Below are 19,773 nucleotides of genomic sequence, written 5' to 3' on the forward strand. Positions count from 1 at the left end.
GATAAAAACGGACTAAACAATAAGTGACGTTCTATTTGGGAAGTTGTCTACAGCTTAAATTATATCCTGGTGCATGTAGAAGCAGGCTATTATGACTAGCGAAGACTTATCTACTGACCACAAAACTGTATTTATACTTGACCATGGAGCATGCATGAGAGAGTCATCAAAACAGATGGTTGACTTTGATATATCTACCAAGTCTAGACCACCAGTAAGTTGCTCATTTATGCAATTTTTTGTTATACTATAGTACCATGCAAGCAATGGAAAACATTAATTAGTTTTAAGCTCTAAATATTCTATTATGCCCAACCGCACAAAAGCTACAATTTGTTTAATGGACATGTAATTTATATATGCCCTATTTTAGAAATGTGTTTAATAAAATATTCCAAGATATATGTGAGATAAGAAATCATTAACATTAAAAAAATCCTTATGATGTAAATGCATTTGTATAATATTGTTTTAATTAAGGGCGGGAAACCCAAATTAACTTTTTGCGAGTTTTTTGTTTCAGCGTGATGTCATTGTGTACAACATGCGTTTTAGCAAAAAAAAAAGGCAGTGGCTATTTGACCGGCTCCGGTCTTTGAATCTGAAACACTATTTGACCGGTCATGACGTCACTACATAAGCGCTTTTTTCTTTTTCTCTTTCAAAGCAACAGACCAGAAGCGCCGATATAAGTTCTAACTTCAACACGTATTCTTCAACTCAGTCCGTGGCGCGTGCGATACGTCTCTGGCTGCCAATTAAGAGGGGATGAGTTCGATACCATCCGGAAGCTTTTTTTTTTTTATCTAAATTTTGACCCGAAGCGCATTTTTGTGGTCAATTTTTAATTTGAGTAGCCTACAGCCCATTTTTTATGTCTTTTCAAATGTGAGTAATACTGTTAGAGTTTTTTTAATTTGCTGGAATTTGAGAATTTCTCTTGGTAATTTTCCGATCGTCATAAGTGAACGTGTGTTGCCGAACGACCCTACATTTTTCTCTCAAGTTAGTTATATACAATACTTCTTTAAAAAATGGTTTTACCATTATCATTTCTTTTAAAAGAAGTACCGGTATTGTATATAACTAACTTGAGAACTATACTTGAGAACTATTAACTAACTTGGACTGTAGGCTACTCAAATTAAAAATTGACCACATAAATGCGCTTCGGGTCAAAATTTAGATAAAAAAAAAATGAAAAAAAGAATGCTTCCGGATGGTATCGAACTCATCCCCTCTAGATTGGCAGCCGGAGACGTATCGCACGCGCCACGGACTGAGTTGAAGAATACGTGTTCAAGTTAGAACTTATATCGGCGCTTTTCGTCTGTTGCTTTGAAAGAGAAAAGAAAAAAGCGCTCATGCAGTGACGTCATGACCGGTCAAATAGTGTTTCAGATTCAAAGACCGGAGCCGGTCAAATAGCCATTGCCAAAAAAATCCAATTTTTGTTGCCCTCGTCTCGCTAAGGCCGCTTTTGTTTGATGCCCGTTTGCGAGGTCTCGCGCGCATCCAGCCATGGCGCTGTGACGCCACAAGGTACATACAGCCGTAGCCAAAAGTTTAAGACCAGACTTGATTTATGACGATTTTTGCATTACTTCAAAATACTGCATCAGATATTGTTTCAGTTGCATCATCTTATATCTGATGCAGTATTTTGAAGTAATGCAAAAATCGTCATAAATCAAGTCTGGTCTTAAACTTTTGGTCACGACTATATGTACCTTGTGGCGTCACAGCGTCACGGATGGATGCGCACGAGACCTCGCAAACGGGCATCAAACAAAAGCGGCCTTAGCGAGACGAGGGCAATAAAATTTGGAATTTTTTTTGCTAAAACGCATGTTGTACACATTGACATCACGCTGAAACAAAAAACTTGCAAAAGTTAATTTGGGTTTCCCCGCCCTTTAAATGTACAACATCTATATCAGTGGTATTCAACCAGGGTTCCGCGGAACCTTAAGGTTCCGTCAGTAAGTCTAGCAGTTCCGCAAGTTTACATTCAAATCCAACAGTTTATTTTATTTTATGCGTATTGTTTAAATATAATCAAATATTGATTAGGTTTGCCTCTATTAATAAATTTGCTACACTACCAATTTTTTTATGAAATTAAATGTATTTTTTTACAGTTTGTATATATTTTTATTGTACATAAATAAATCTGAACATGAGTATTTTAATTTTATTTTATTAATCAAATGATGTTTTTTTGCATAAGGCAATTAAATTATTGAACAGGGGTTTCTCGAGCTTTTGGAATGTTTCATTGGGTTCCGTTCCGCCAAAAAGGTTGAAAATCACTGATCTATATTGAGCTAAAAAAAACTTAACAGTTAAATTATATATAACATCTTTCATTCATCATCAATTATCATCCAATCTTGATTCGTTGATCAACAGCGCTTCTAAAATTGTTGTTTGTCTGTTTCTTTTCGCATATAGTCAAGTGGGGTAAAAAAAAATAGTGGAGTTATTGGAGTAAAAAAAAACACTTACCATCTCACATCTAAAATGAGTAGATATTCACTCAACTTTTTTAGTGTCTGTTTAAGTGGTCTTTGGAGATTACTTTGAGGGGTAGAGGAAAAAGATTGGATTTGACAAAGAAGAGCTATGTTAAATAGAGTAAATATGGCCTGCGAAGGGTGCAAAAAAAGGTTCGGAGGAGTTTATTAAAGTTTTTTGCTAAATTTTAGTGATAGGTAGTATGAATGTTTTAATGTTATATTGTGAGTACTATGTTGTGAGGCTACTAGATGCAACAAAGACTGGGGCCTCCAAATGTTTGTGTAAATTATTATTGAGGTGTTTTTTTTACCCCAATAAAATTCGTTGATTTGGGGTAAAAAAAAACAGTGCATTTTATGGAATGTTTTGGCTTTGTATTGGTGTTATGTCAACTGCCAAGCAGTATATCACCAAAAAATACAAAAACAAACTTCTGGATGCATCAGTGCCAATGTATGCATGTGTTATGCACAATCAATTGATGTTTTCTGGAGTTGGGGGTCCGAGCTTAAGGTTAGTGTTGCGGGTTAGTCGATCAATAGCGCAGATTGAGAGTACAGAGTGATCCATTGATTGATAGTGCACAACACATACAATCATACATACACAAACTGTTGTTTTATTTCCTGTCTGTTGTTTTTTAGTTGTATGTTCATTCACAAACTGCTGGTTGATTTTTTAGGATTCACGATCCGCGAAATTTAATCGCCCACTTGCATGTTCAAACCAGAGCCTCAGATAAAATTCAGGATGGCGTGCATAAGTATACTAGACACAATTTTTTGTCTTGCTGCTGTTTTTATTACAGTAATGAGACTTTGCGATTTCAGAATGTGTATTTTAATAAAAAGTGCATACAAAAATTGTGGGCAAAATCGTTTACATCATCATCATGACCCATTCGGTCAGTTTTGAGTATGGGTTCAGCATCTCTCACAGTCCTTGATATATGAGTTACACAAAGCTTCTTTCCTCTGGTGGAGAATCACTTACATTACATATGAAATCAATAGCAAAACATATGAAATCAATATTATAAAAATAAAGAAGAAGAAGCTGCTATACTAACAGGTGTTTTTTTTTACCCCATGAAAATTTTTTTTTACCCCAAAGCTGGGGTAAAAAAAAATTCAGGTATTTTGGGCATAATTTCCAAACCAGTTAATGGATTTAAAAAATTTCATTGGGGGATGATAGACATACATGGTCTGCATATTGTGACCAACTTTAGTGGTCATACTTGATAAGCTAAAAAATCTAGGACAACCTTTCTGAAAAAAAATTTTTTTTACCCCACTTGACTATACCGTAAAACATTTGATTTATTTTACATTCAAGTAATCAAAAAACTTTTTCAACTTGATTTCTTGATGTCTATTGCAAACTAAACACTTTTTTATTGGTAACAGTGTCTTGCTTAAATGATATATATTTAACATCTTTTAGGGTGTTGTTCCCTTAGCTCCGGTTTCCAAGAGCATCTGGTCTGCATGCATTGAAGCACTATGCGAATATTGTCGAATTGTTTGGGATATCTTCCATGTTGAAAAGTTACTGCGTTTCATTGTCAGTGACTGCTCAGCACAGTTTTTAAACTCGTGGGCACATGAAGAACAAAATATGCTTCATGTATGTTAATTTTTTTCAATTTTGTTTCAAAGATAATGTTGTAAATAGGCCTAGTTAGACTGTAGTAAAATCTAGTACCGGTACGGTAAATGTTTTTCATTTGCTAATAAGACTATCTATAATGCTTGTGAGACTTTTTTGTATCTCGTTTTGTGAATTGTTTTTATGCATGATAACCCAGCAAATTTAGATTAAAGTTGATAAAAATCTTACTGTGTTTAGTTTACAAAGAAAATACATACTATGTTCAAATTTCTATGATAAAAGGAGAAATCAGCAACTCTTAATAATAATTCAGTATAATGTATAAACTGGAGTCACTCACAACTGCACTCTAAATTTGAGAGATTTTTATATGTTCTACATATATATATACTGTACTATATTTAAAGTTATGTTTCAACATGTTCAATTGAAACAAAAACTTTAAATGGTACATTGAATTACCTAAGTTGTTTTGGCGACTGTACATCACACTCGTTTTTGGAATGAGAATGTATTTCCTAAAATGTTAAGTTTTTTTTGTATCAGAATTAGTACCAAACACATCTCACAATCATCGGTCTGGCTTTCTAAAACAAAAGCTAATTTTATCATATTATATGTATATATCATTATATCTATTCTTTTCAATGAAACACATTACCATCTTTTCAGCACAAACTAATCGCAGCTATTATATTTTAGTTGATGAAAGCTTTAGCTGGAGTTGGACCTCCATTAAAAAAAGTCGATTCAAGTATGATGCTTGGTGTTGTGTCCGCGGTTGAAGCTTTGTGCGATGTTACTCCAAGCCAAAGCAAAGCTTTGAAGGAAGGCCAAAATGTTGCAAATCGAGGCCGCATTGTATGCATAACCCAACTAAAAAAGTAAATTTAATGAATGGTTATTGAAATAAATCTGTTTGTTTTGACGTGCTATGCTCGTTAAAACTTATTGCGCCCACAATAGGATAAGACTAGTATTTGTTCAGAACGTTTGCTATGATTTTCTTGCTGTAGTTACTGGCATTCACTTTTACATTTTCAGTGATACACCTTGCAAAGCAATCGTTGAATGTGTGATTAATGCAGTTACGAAGCATTCTGATCTTGCAGCCAAGTCTGAAGGGTAATCTTTTAACTAGTTAAGTCTGTTCTAATTTGTTTAAATTCATGCTTATGTTAGTATGTAAACGCCAGTTTTGTCCAGTTTTATTCTGTAACCCATTTAGATAGGTTCAATGCATCTTACCTCGCAACCGGCAGAACAGCATTCATTTGACTGTACGCTAATGCACCAACATACAAACTTTGTCAAAGAATTTGTGCGATGCAGTGATCAGCCTATTCTTGCTTTGCATTGTACAATCGACCGGCGAACTCGTACAAACTCGCGTTGATGATTGCACAATGCACATTGTAGCAAACTTGTATGTGCACTGATCCAATACGATTGTTTTCTCTGGCCAACAAAAAAAATATGCTGAACTGATCATGTTCATAGTCACTGTACATTGTTAGGATGCTCCCGATTACATGCGTGGAACTCGTCATAATTCACGTCAAGCCTTTCGGATCCAATTGTTCGATTACCGAAATTGATCTTTCTCCATACAAAGGCAACCCCAAAATCCTGCTTGAAACTCATGACGTAAAGGCAACGAGACATGGCATAGCCATCGCTAATAGAATGCTGAACCTTGTGAGGAGGCATTTTGATCTCTCGGTTACCTCCATCACTGGAATCCCCATGAAGGTTTGCCAAATAGTTCAGAATCATGTATTAGGTGTTTAACTGTTCGATAATAATATTGTTCAACCAAGTTTTTCGACAAACGACTCAATGCGTCAGTATTAAGTTGTTGATGTAGCGCACTGAATTTAAATTTTTTGTCTCATGATTGAGACGTTTTTGTGTTACATTTTGTTCAGGGATTCCTAAACAAACCGGGATGCGAAACTCGGTTTGCCCGCGTAACAACAGTAGGGCTAACGCGAAACAATGCTGCAGCTGTTTGTAAGCATATACAGTATCTGATACAGAACTTAGGCTACTTCAGTTTCTGTTTCAAACGTTCTAGAAACACTAGTATTGGCATTACATATGACTGGAAGCAATATTGGTTGATTACAATTTTTTACACCAAAAAGCGGAGCTGGTATACAAGTCCCCCCCCTCCCCCTTGGTAACTCATGACAAAGACAGGACTCGACCAAACATATAGGGTGAAACTACTTTACCTTTGTTTTACTGTTCACACACTTCAATCCACATGTTTTGGTCAATTCCTCTTTGTCATAAGTTACGAAGGGGGGGGGACTTGTATACCAGCTCCCAAAAAACTATTACAAAAACAATAATTCAAAAGTCAAGGGTGAAAAAACACTTCTTAGAATATTAAAAACACATAATAACAAATCGAATACCAAAACCTAGAGGTTTAAGCAGCAGTTTTGTTGGAGCTGGCACTCGTAACTTTTCGAATCTTTCTAGCCATCATTGCTGGTGTTTCATGTTTTGGTGCGTTGAGCCGTTTGAGTTCGTTTTTGGCAAAACAGTTAAAAACTATCTCCAAAATAAGTTCAAAATTACAATGTCCTCCTACGCAGTTCTGGCGCAGCATAGCACAATAATGGACAGACTCGTGTGCAACATTTTTCACTGCTGCTATATATGCAGAGCGCTGATTAGAAACTGACATCATTTTGGATTTGGCACCTTCATCCGATATGATAGCAGTATAACATTGTACAGCTAGCGTGGTTACTGCAAAACAGAATTCAGAAGGCACTGACAACCCCCCTCGGTCTGCCATATCGAATAATTTGGTGTGGTCTTCTGACTCACAATCAGGAAATGGAGGGACATCCTCGCTCTTGATCAGAAGATCTTTGCAGCATTCACATTTCCGTCGGCGCGTAATGCTGCGTGCAATGTAGCCACTAACATAAAAAGCTACGTTCGCATCATTTTGGGACAAATCTTCCAGTCCATGCACAGCAACGATCAGCAAATGTTCGGTCAACCACTTTACTCCGGGGTCGTCTGTACCTCTCCCTCTACCACCATTAGCATGCCGTGAAGGCATGACTTCATCATTATTCAGCCTTGAAGCTGCCAGCAAACCGTGCTGTTGCAAAACACTCAATGTCCGAATTTTCTTCTCCGCTTCAACAAGCTGCTTTATTGACATAAAAAAGTTACCTCCATTGGCTTGGCGGTACCATCCAAAACGTCCTTCTATGGGATCTGAGGTGAATTTTCCCGGTAAAACGTACCGAAGCTTAAACTTTTCGTGCAAGTACCTTGCCAACTTTGGTACTGCAGTCATGGTTTGGATGCAGGCCAAAAAGGTTTGGTCAGTCAGTCCAGAACATCCTGATTGCTTCCATTGCACAAATATGTCTGTCGCCGCAGTAAGGTATTGCAAATTGGCTTGTTCCTGTTCATCTCCAAACATCATAGGCTTGCACATATTATCTCTCTTTTCAATGCCTAAATATAATAACGCAGTGAGTAAAAATACTTTTCATGAAGGCATTTATAGTAAAGTATTTATTGTCTGCTTTTGCCCTGAGAGAGGGAGGGTGCAGGGTCAGTTGCCCTCAAAAGCTTGCAATTAATAAGTGTAGGCTATTGATATAGAATTTATAGATAGAATGTCTATCAACATCTCCATTTGATAGCAATGGCATACAAAAGCTTCATAGCTCAAGACATCTTGATGCTTATTAGTGTCAGAAAATATCGCCTGTTTTCATGAAATGCAGAGTTAGGCTACTTAACATTACAAGACAAAATATTATACACAAAACAGTTGGCAGTGTCGTAACAATAACACAAAATACAGTATAATATTCAAAGAGCGCAGAATATGGATGTTCTAACCTTTGTAAGGCGTTCTCACGGTCATAATCTTCCAAATAGTGCAGATAAATTTCACAAATTTTGCTGTGTCTTTGAAGCCGGGGTGTTCTTCTGAAAAGAGTTCCAAACCAAGGAAAGTTGACTCACTGAACACACCTACACAATGCACAAGTCATACAACGTTCAATAATACGAAATATTCAGCATTAAAGCTGAAAGAAATGTTACCAGCAGACAAAAACACTTGAGAGTACAGAGATAATAATGTACCACAAATCGAAAAGAAATCTTCGGTTTCTTCCTGCGTGAAGATATGTATATCCTTGTTGACATACGATCTAAACTACCAGTACACCAGTATAAACTAAATAAAGTACATGCATGGAATTGTAACTTAATTCTAGAAATAATGGCCAACCATAAAAATGAAATGTTTCACAGCAAATAAAACTGATTCATACAGCAGATCAATACATCAATTCCACTTACTGAGAGCATGCTGTGGGGAGGTTCGTGCAATATTGCTCGGATTAAGAGAAGCTTTCTTCAATGAATGAGCCACTTTCAGAGGCTTGTGCTCCTCTAGTGCATACAATCGTTTTATGTGTGCAAACTGAGCAATGCACTTTCCACCAAGTAAGCTTTGGTCACCAGTGATTTCTGGAATATGCATGACCTTTCTGTTCACAAAATTATTGAATATATTCTTCATATTGTGGGTGAAATCGAAGAGCAAGAACAAACGTTCATTAGGCTTGGTAGGGTGAGCCACACTGCTTGATAGATTGCTGCTTCCGCATAATTCGGCAAACAATTTTCTAAAGAAATGAGAAATTAAAGTATGGCCATCTCAAGGAAAACTTTTCAATACGTATTAGCTTTTGTTAAAATTAAACCGTTTTATATGCATATTATTGTTCCAGATGGCTTATGCCTGTAGCAGAAAACTTTCATAAACATTGGGTTCCTTGGCTTTACTAACAATACTTCAAAATGAATCAGTACCATATACAGACGAAATCGGTTAATCGAATCATCTATTTGCCAGACGTTTTGATACGATTATACGATTGATTCGTTTAACCAATTTACTAAAAAAAAAGGTTTATTGTGAATGGGTGTAATTGTTGAGAATGTGTCTGTGCTGTCTAAGCTGCAACGCACATTACAACTGATACTTCCTACAACTGTTTACAATTCTTGTTAAACTTTGAAGAGTTTACTAGTTCTGTGTTACATAACACTATGCAGTATGTTCCAGCCAGCAAAACTGGTCCTTTTTACATTGATTTATCGTCTGCAGACGTTGACTCAATGTAAAAAGACCAGCTTTGCTGACTGGGAAAGCATATTGTACAATCAAAGCATTTTTCTGCAAACTGCGGCAATCGAACTTCTTTTAATCTCACCGATCAACTTGGACCGTTGAAGTTTTTGATTGAAGCGTGCTATTTTTAGCTTGTACCAGCTGTGTAGTTTTGAGTATGGAACGTGGCCTACGAAAACAGTGGTACGGTAGAAAAACACGTCTCACACTCATTGTTTGTTTTGAAATCGCAAAGATTTTTTTTCAAGTCTTTTTGCGCTGTCTGGTAAAATAATTAATTTACAATGTTCTTCAACTGAACGAAACTGCACAAATGAAATTACGCACTGCGTTTCACAACAGTAGGCTACTTTTTTTCAGCAATTTAAAAAAATTCTCCAAAGTTTTCTGGTTTAATTTTTGGACATGCTTTTCAACACTTCCCTCTCAAGCCAAAGTAATTTGTCCGCGTCCATTCCTTGGAAGGTCAGTCGCCTACGGATGACATCAAAAGCATTTAAACTTCTTTATTGGGAAGTGTGATTATTCCTTTTGTCTGCTCTTTTGTTTTAATGAAGCCCAGCTGTGCGAAAATTGGTTGTTTGTAGTGCGCTGTCTAGTACATAAGATTATGGTCTGGGATTACAGACACTTGTCTTTGTTTTGATCGCATGCGTCTGTCTCACCTTTGCTTCATTTCGCCTTTGAACATTGCAGACAATTATGCGAAGCAAAAAAGAGACACTCTCTTTTCGCTTACGGGTACAATTATACAATTAAATGAATGAAGTATGCAAGCGAGAAGCAAGTCCTGATGCTATTATCCGACTTATTCTTTTAAGCGGTATACGTTTAACCGATGTTTTTACTTAACATTAGATTGGATTTGGTTTGGGATTTCAGGTTTTGATTCAAATAAACGATTGATACGTTTAAGCGGTATACTATTAACCGATTTCGTCTGTATACCGGTACATAAATAAAATCGATTCTACAATCAGCCTAATGTAGCACAGGCCAGATGGCTGTTCACCATGATGCCCATGCAAGTTGATTAGAACAAGTTTAATAATTATTTTGTTGCAATTTAATATTACTAAGGGTAGTACTGTATCATCATATGGCGAATATACTGGATGGTTATGGCGAATGAGAGGTGACAATAAAATAGTTTCCATACTTCTGCTTTAAGGCAACTAACAACATCAAAAAGTATAATGGACTTACCTGTTGCATACATGATTATCCACTGATACAGCCACAACAAAAAAATTCTCATCAAGAGCATCCATTACAAAATTAAAATTGCGTTGTAAAAGCTTCGTATCAAGCTTTTCTACTGGCACCAAACACACCACATCCCTATAGTTTTTGCAGACAGACTGCACCATAAAAGCTAAAACTGTTTTGGCTGGACGACCGTCTTCTGTTAGACCGATGTAACTTCCATTACTGTACTCAACGCGCTGGGCAGTATAGACCTCATCAATCAGTAGCACAACCGTTCGTTCACCTTCACTTAAATTACACGTTCTTTTCTTTAAGTAGCTCATATCAACTTTTCCTGTTTCAATGTTCAAGTCCATTGATAGTTGCTGCAGTCTGCGTGTAGATGGTAACAAGAAAAAGTCAGATAGTCGCTTGTATAAAGAACTGCTGTTGAGTTTCCACAAAAATGATATTGTAATCATTTCGGGTGAATATCTTCGGCCACCTTTGGGAAGTAGCATCAAATTAAGTTGTTCTGTTAAAAATTTCACAAAATGCATACATGAACCTGAATCATTATCATCACTTTTGTCATCGCTTTTGAAATCTTTTAGAGCACAAATGGCTAAATTAATGCGATTGTAGTTATCGACAATTCCAGATTGCAAATCGCTACAGAGGTTTTTGCAAAATGCAAGAATGTTGCTAACTTCAGTCAATGTACTTATTATATTGGAGTTCATCAGATGCTGAAACTTCTCCTTTGACAGCATCACCGAGTTTACGAAAGCATTCACACACATATCTTCTCCAATCATAACAGAAGACATAAGATTTGGAGCTGTGTCTTTGTTCTCACTGCAGTAAATATAGTGAAATTCAATAACATGCACTTTTTCCACTTTGATAATATCCAATGGCAAATTAGAATCACACAACTTCTTCTTTAATTCATCCAAATTTCTGACCTTATCCAATTCAAGCATTTTGTCATTTTGCATTTGGATATTAAGGTTTTCTTTGTCCAAACGTGCAGAAGATGAACAGGCAGTAGTAGAGCGCTTGGGAGGAGCTGGCTTAGATAAATATTTGGGCAGGTCTTGAAAGATATGAGGAATACCAGTTGCTTTCAATCTTAATCTTTTAAGCTGTTGTGTGTCTCGCTTCTTAGTTCTGCTTTTACATTGATCCGTAGAAACAGTTTCAAAGTCAACGTCAGAAAAATGCTTAGCACATACTCTGCTATTTTTTGTCACAGTTAAGTTTTTCCTGGGAATCGCATTGACCCAACGGCGAAGCATTTCTGGGTCACTGGGGAAACGAAGCATTGCAACTTTTTCTCCATTATTAGCTGATCTATAGCCGGTATTACAGTTTGGCACACAACAAGTGTAGCCCATAGCATATACCACTACCAGAAATTTAACCAATAGATTTTAGTACCGTACCGTAGTTATTTTACAAATTAACACCTGAACAAAAAGGTAATTTCAATAAAACCTAGTGCTGATAACCATACTTAATATCATAGAAATAGGGTAAAGTCTGACTGAAATGGGAAAAATCGGACAACTCATCAACTTCCATTTTTAAGTGGTTTTGAACAACCCAGGTGACTGTATTACTACCATTAGCCTACATTGGTTATGCAGCTCAGTGATGCCAAATTCTCAAATGAGTTTGTCACCAGAAACCTCTTCAAATTTTATCAGATTTCAAAAAATTACATCAGATTTTCATCATGCACATAGAAACTATTATCCTAAAAAGAAAAACACAATATCATTTCATTAATGATATTTTGCGCATCCCGTACCATCATAAATATCATTGAGCATGTCAGATGCCATTTTGTCTGAAAGCGCACATCTTGAGCACTCATTGCTGACTGAAAACACATTTTTAGTATGTCTCAAGGAGAAATAATTCTTTTCATTACTTGCCTTCTACAAGTACTGTAACCTGGTACCAGATAATTTCAAAAATGGCATACCAGCATGGTGAGAGTTGCCATTGCAGCTTTGATTGCCTTCTACCGATAATTCATCAAGCTGGTCAAATAATTATCTCTTTTTTAGGGAATAAACAACTACTAAATAAGAACAACGAAACGTGAACTGCTGTCTAGCATCTGTTTACTATTGGCAAAATCACATGTCACCGCCACGCGCGCACTCGGCGACATGATGATAGCACTACTGTTGTTACGATCCTAAGCGGATAATCCGTCAGTTTCGCATCCCGGTGTGTTTTGGAATCCCTGATTTTGTTACAGTTTGTGTTACAGTATTTGCGGCGACGACTTCTTTTCAACGAATTGTTATATCTGATGTGTTTTAATTAAAATAAACCTTAATTTTTTTTTAAATATAACAGTCTTTGATTTTTGTGTTTTTGGAGAAAGAAATGTTTTCCCTTAGTCGCGTTGTCTCAAGTTAAGAGAGAGTGAAAGCGTTTGCAGCGCATCTGGTCGGACACAGCATTTCGTGTGCTCATTTTAACGTTGATATAGATGCCATAGGTTGAGTTTCGTTTTTAGCAGCATGATCATTGTTTCCTCCACAATGTGCTTCACAATGCCGGCTAAAACAGGTCGTTAACATCTGCATTGTGAAGTTATTATAGATACACGTTAAACACTTTCGATTTACTTTGAAATAGGAAGAGCAGCATGCAAATAGTTCAGCGAACTATGACGTTTTGCTTCTCCATCGCCGTCTTCCTGGAACACTACTAGTGGAGCCAGAGCGCAGCACGTGGGATGGAGAATTATGTTCGACAATGTTGTTGAAGTGGTGCACTCCGAAAATTGACACTAATGGTATGTTTCAAGCTAATCAAGTATGTGTCGGCTACATAGCTCAGTGGTGAGGATCCTGATAATTAACTCGATAGGGCGCCTGTTCAACACTCCTCAAGAGCATGGAACTGTGTGTTTGGTAGGGCACTCAAAGACACGTAAATTGACTTTCTGTTTTCGTGTCCACATGTAAACTTTCATCCACAAGCCGTAAGCTTGGATGAGGCAATAAATCCTATATTCGTCAGAGTTTTGTTGCGTTTGCTTTTGTGTGTTGTCACCCAGCGCCTTTCTCTTATGCAAATTTATTGTTAGAAATATCTTTATTACATTTAAACAAGTTCACACTATGCTCTTTTCTCACGGGTTGTTTTTTTATTATGTTTGTAACCAACTGCATTTAAACAGCATAAAACCGAATCTTTTTTAATCTTACAAGTATATTCGAGAATAGTTTGTAAACGTTTACAACTTTACATACGAATAGATAAGTTCAGAAAATCGATTCAACATGAGAACAATCAAATGCATTGACCGTAGCCAAGTGACTGTTTTGAATGATTGATTTGTTTTATGTCAAGCTTCTTTGAGAACTTGATCCTAGCAGCTTCGTATACTTGTAGAGACTTTGAACCACTAACGCAGGCTCGGTCACCGAAGTTAACGGAGTTCCCGCTTGTTGTTAAAGTTTTGTTCATTATATTTCCAGAACTATTTCACTGCACCGGAGCCGCTCGCATCAGTCCTGTTGACGTCAACAGCCGTCCATCACTGTGTCTCACCAATTTCTTGTTGAATGGTCAGTGACTACTGTAGCGCTTATGCTCGTATCTCTTCTACAGTATATGCAAACTGTTAAAATCGCCACATAATTTTTGTCCACTGTTTTTAAAAGATGTTTTGGGCACTTTTTAAAAGATGTTTTGGTCTTTGCACAGTCGATAAACTTGTATCAAAACATTTCGTGATAAAATCTAAACAAAAGTTAAATGCATTCTTTGTTTTTGCTACAATTAGTTCAAACTTATAGAACAATACGTACTCCAGTCGTAGATTTAACACATTAGATTTAGTAAACTTCAGTTTCTATTTAGTACTTAGGCTACTAGTAGTAGTCCAGGTTTAAACTGGTGATGTCCCCGTTTCCGAGGGTGGCCGGATTCACCTTCAAGTGCCGCAATCGCCTTCACTTCACACCCTGCCCCCACAATGATAAATCAAATTTATTTTACTGATAAAGTCACACTTCTATGGCGAAAGCTCTAATAAACTTGATTGCCCATTTAGTGTGATACTCTCCATTTTGAAACTTCAGTTTGTTTATGTTGCAGGTCGTTCAGTGTCTTTGGAGCATTGGATAAAAGGAGCCGATGGCGGCGCCGGCTCAAGTGCTAGTGGACTTTCCACCCGCCAAATGACCCACATGATCTCATGCAGGGGGTCTGACATTTTCCTGCACGCGTTAGGAGTGAACAGGACCCCGTTTGAAGAGCCCCCCAGTATATCCGATGGTGTCGGTGGTAAGTGACAGATTACAGAATTAATGTGAGTATAAAAGTAGAAATATTGAGATTGTGGTGAACAATACCATGGCGACTTAGAGGTACCATGACTACACAATATACATAACATCACGTTTATCTTGTTCTGCAGCCGAGATAGTTACAAAGTTTAATTGGAGTATGTTAGGTCTTCGTTTAGTTTTGCAGGTTGCTGTAGATTCGGAGGAGATTGTGAAAAGGTCGTATTTACGCTTACAAATTATAGCGAAAAAATTTTTAACATGTATCTTATTTTTATATATGTAACAGGATTTTTCCGATATTATCAGAAAGAGTCAGTTACTGCCCCTTGGTGGATTGTCAATAGAACAGGATATTCCAGAGGAGGGAGCCCTACAACACGTTGAAAGGCTAACCCGTTGTTGGCCTCTTGTATTTTCGAAAACGATTTTGTTCAACATGTCAAAGTCAGTGGACCCTCTTTTAGACCTTGTACTGCAGGTGTATCACTTTTGTTCTATTTTAGCGATTTATAAGTATGGAGGCTGAGTCTACACAATCTCCGTGTGCTCACATTCTAGGATTTTTTTCTGAACGTGTCTGTAAAGCTACGTGGAACTCCAATGAATAAATGTAGGATTTCTTAACTTACTATGCTGCATTTAAAGCCAACATGTTCATATCACTTTGGGCGTTTATATTTTTGTCCGCATCAAGCGAAAATCATTATATCTTACCCGTTCGTGCAGCTCAGCAGTGATCTGGGGTGAGGCCTACGAGTGTAGAACTGCCCCGTGAAACCTGCACGTTAAAAAAAATCACTCGATGATGATGATGATAATAACCTTTTCAAATACTTTCGACAGGAGAATTTGTCATCAGAAGATGTTGTCAGTTGTCAACGAGTCATCTATCATTTGATTGGCTTAGAACGAGAGGGCGTGGCTTTGCCGGTTGTGACGTCATCGGGTGGCCTATCTCGTGGTTTAACGAAACAAAATAGAAAGTAAGAATTTTCGAAACTTTCAATCGACCTAGGTAAATTGAAAAGTGGTTTTAAATTCGAAACATTAGGCCTGCCTTGTAGTCGACAATAACCAAAAGATATGTCAGTCACTCATCAACAGGTCACCAATGTGGTGAATAAATGCCTGATTTTGAACCAGTGGATGTTGGTTCAATACTTCTCCGTTCTTGGAGAATAATAGCGTTGCGTTATATTCAAGTCGTGCAATTTTGAAGCGACTGCGTGGTCAAGCAATAGGAGCTATGCACGACTTTCGGAAGGGGCTCGGTTCAATATAATTGCCACATGACTGTATTTTTGTCAAGACACTTCCATGACATGTTTGAAGATAGACACGAAGATTGGTCTCTGTCTCGTCCACTCTTCCGTAAATATTTAGGCTAACTGCGATATATATGTCTGGGTATGACAAAATTGGTTTACAATTTATCGAATCTACACCTCTTTTGCTGTGTTTTTTTTCCAGAGAAGAACATTACAAGTCGCTATGGAACGAACTTGAGGCGTTCCTTCGGTCACACTCCTCTACGTCACCGCAACATCACGAAGTTCTTGTTTGTTTGCTCGAATGCACAGGAAAGTTAACTTCTCAGAATGGCACCTCTTCGAAAGCAATCACGAAATTCTCTGATGACAAACGGTGAGGATAGGCTTACAATCTATGCTGCTTGTAAACATTTGATCTCTGACGTAAGTATTGCGTACCGTACACTGTTAAAGCACAGCATTTCACATGCAGCCGAGGCTATCTCTTTGTTGGTATTCAACGTCTTATCATTGAAAACCTTGTGTTATGTATGTTTTTTTTATTTTTTCAATTTGAAAAAGCTTAAATTTCATAATCCTTTCCGTTAAAGCAACTTTTTCTCTCAACAAGTAATTATTTTAACTTTACCAAACATTGTTACGGTCAGTTTTGATAAGTTGTACAGTGTTAATTCAAGCTCAAGTCTCTTACAGATTTTGATGTTATTTTCAGCAGGATAGACGCCGGAAGTGACGTATTCGAATCCCCAGAATCTCCACCGCCTGTCAAGAAACAAAAAAGTGATGCGGATTCCTCTCTGACAATGCGACCTCAAAAAGGTAAATGCTGAATAGAAAGCAAGAGCAAAAAGAAGCTTTGAGACATCAGCGACAAAGCTTGCTGTGTTTAATTTTAATGCAATCATTTTTTGGCGCTATGATCTATAACCAATTGTAGATAATGGTTTTATTTTAAGTCTTCAAGCCTGCTTTTGAGTTATATGTTGCATTTAAATATAAGGCTTATTACTACCCAGACAGCAAATCAATGTAAAAAAACGGTTGATTTGCTGTCTGGGTACTTGCTTGACTTTTCCCACGTAACAAGCCTATGGTTCGGTTTCATCGAAGGCTCTCAGTCGTTGCTTGCGATGTGGACGCAGCGCATTGAGAACACAAATTCTCAGCGACACGTCGAGTTCTACGGTCGGCTCGCCAGCGACGGCAACAAAGCGCAACTTTACCCCAACATAGAAGAAGACAACAACGCTGAGTCAGCAAATAATCAACAAGGGAATGATCGACAGGGAGGAAGGTAGTTATCTTACTCAAACAGCAAAATCCGTTATTTTACATGAGACGTTGAATCTATGTAAAAATGACGGGTTTTGCTGTCTGGGTTGTTTTAAGCCAGCGGTTTTCAACCTTTTTTGCTCATGGTCCACTAAAACTGAAAAAAATATTGGTGGTGTGTGAAAAAAAGTTAAAAATACTGCCTTGGCCTACCAGTTGAAAGCCACTGTTCGAAGCCAATCCCGTGAGTTTTTTAGGGGACTTTTATCTTGAGTAATTGTCTGAATTTTTTTACCTGGAACTAAGAAAGACTCTACTACTGTATTGTACATTTATATATTTTATTTAAAGAACATTTATTTTAAGAACCCCTGGTTGATTGATTGTGTTAAACTTTATCCTCGTGGTGGGACAACCTCTTTTGAAGCTTGATTCTGATTGTTTTGTATACTGTGCTTGGAAGTTTAAATCATTCACCCAACCTCTGTCACGACAGCGTGAGTTTGCATCAGTTGTCTGTAAAGTATTCCCATTCATCACATGTCATTGAAACGAGGAGTTGGAATGGAAGTGTCCTGCTCAAGTGCATGAGTGGAACCACCGAGAGTCGATACATCGTTAATTGGTGTTATATTTGACTGATTTACAGAGCTTAATGTTGATCTACTGAGATATTAGAGCGGACAAGTTACAACCAATACACAACCGACTCCCTTTAGTGTCAGTCAGGCATGGCAACTGTTGTGCCTTTTTTTTTGAATAATTTTCTACCACTAGTAATGTAAACTAATCAAATTTTCATCCAGGCATGGTCTTCATCGGTTTTCCCAACATCACCGAACTGGATCTGGAGGAGGTCGTGATGACAGTGGTAGGAGTGGACGTAGTACTCCACAAGGGAAGCAAAAGATCATGAAAAAGATGCCAAAATCCTATGCCAATCCTTCATGACAGATAGGTCACTGGAAATACATCCATGACCGAAAAGTCTTGGCGAATTTTTAGCAATCCGAACATGGCAACTGCGTGAGCACTGCGGAATCCTAGTGAAGTGCTATTTCGACGGCGGAAGGTCTGGCACTGCATCAACAATGATCGTTTATTTTCATCGCTATAACTATCAAGTTTGCGTTGAACTTATGACTTCAGCACTGAGAACTAAATTCAATAACAAGTCGGCATCGATTGTTACGTCATAATTGGCAGCTGATGGAATGCACAATTACAATACACATAGCTTACCAGATCAAAGTAAATAAATGTTATTAATACTACAAAAAATGCTCATTGCCAAACGAAAAGCCAAGCAGAGCGAATTACATCAAAATTAGTTGTTAGTTTACTAAAAACCGTAACAGCCTGTTTCACCTTAATAGGATCATCAGAAGGAACTTAAATAGAATTATTTGGTATGGTATTAATTATTTGAATACGTTTCTTCTAAATTGGAAGTATATATCCAATACCCATGCACTACTGTACGGTATAACTACAGTGTAGCCTACTGTACAAGCATCGTTCTTCATAAAACAATAAGCCACTTTAGATGCAACACCATATTGAAAGAGGTGCTCTGACAGTATCATTGAGATGTTTCCATCAATAAAAACACAGTTACGGTACCGCATTTCTGCTGTCAAAGTGCATTCTTGGAGAAAATATATGTAGCCTACTTTAAGATTGCATAGGATGTAACGTTGATTTTGGCAAAAACTGATTATAGACTACGGTACAAGATAGTTTGGGTTTTGCGTCCATAACAATTTTAATCTAACAACTACTCATGGCCATTATTAATCCTTCAAATTTTAAGTACCATCTCCAATACTGATTGGCCTGCTGGTACGTCGCTTTTTTAGCCATTTCCTTGTTGTTCCGGACACTTTAATAAAGCAGATGCAATGCGTTGTGAGTAATTGATTACATTAGGCTATACGTACAAGTACAACGTTGGTAATTAAACACCCCAGCTAGAAAAAAATTAATGTTTTTACATCGCTTCGACGATAAAATGATGCAAAAGGACAATGTTTGCTTGCTGGGATAAACCTAAGTTCTCACGGTCCCCTTTGCTTTTTGGAGGAGTCCTTCCATGAATTAAAGAAAAGCATCATGGTTCTACAATTACAGAAAGATTAATTATACGAGGACCATACGATTAACAGCTGATATCACTTTGCTGTATTCTGAAGAGGCTCTACTTCTTTTTCCCAGAAGTTCCTTCGATTTTTGCAGAAGCCTGTTTTGACCGAACAAGGTTGCTGCACAGACAAAAACTCGTCGTTTTCCATGGTGTATAAAGGCCACTCCACTTGGACTGGGACTCCAATGTTTGGGTTTCTGTAAAATATGGCAACAGGGAATTACTGAAATGGGATGCTGCTCTAGAAGT

At 37.4% G+C, this 19,773-nt stretch overlaps 2 protein-coding genes across 2 annotated transcripts in view; one reads left to right on the plus strand and one right to left on the minus strand.

Moving 5' to 3' along the window:
• Positions 1-19,285, plus strand: LOC145783133 (integrator complex subunit 13-like). Its single transcript, XM_082594918.1, is given in 15 exon segments — positions 1-214; positions 3,967-4,149; positions 4,837-5,018; positions 5,179-5,259; positions 5,652-5,886; positions 13,175-13,334; positions 14,023-14,112; positions 14,645-14,833; positions 14,836-14,858; positions 15,125-15,316; positions 15,682-15,821; positions 16,309-16,482; positions 16,822-16,928; positions 17,220-17,403; positions 18,188-19,285. Coding segments are annotated over 15 exon segments (2,208 nt in total). The 5' UTR covers positions 1-91; the 3' UTR covers positions 18,333-19,285.
• Positions 19,283-19,773, minus strand: part of LOC145783140 (pyrethroid hydrolase Ces2e-like) — a 15,426-nt gene continuing 14,935 nt past the window's right edge. The window contains exon 9 of the mRNA XM_082594931.1: positions 19,283-19,721. Coding sequence (XP_082451057.1) covers positions 19,553-19,721 — 169 coding nt within the window. The 3' untranslated portion in view covers positions 19,283-19,552. The remainder of the gene's footprint in view (positions 19,722-19,773) is intronic.

The sequence above is a fragment of the Aplidium turbinatum genome, chromosome 1, assembly GCF_918807975.1.
Source record: "Aplidium turbinatum chromosome 1, kaAplTurb1.1, whole genome shotgun sequence".
NCBI classification, from domain to species: domain Eukaryota; kingdom Metazoa; phylum Chordata; class Ascidiacea; order Aplousobranchia; family Polyclinidae; genus Aplidium; species Aplidium turbinatum.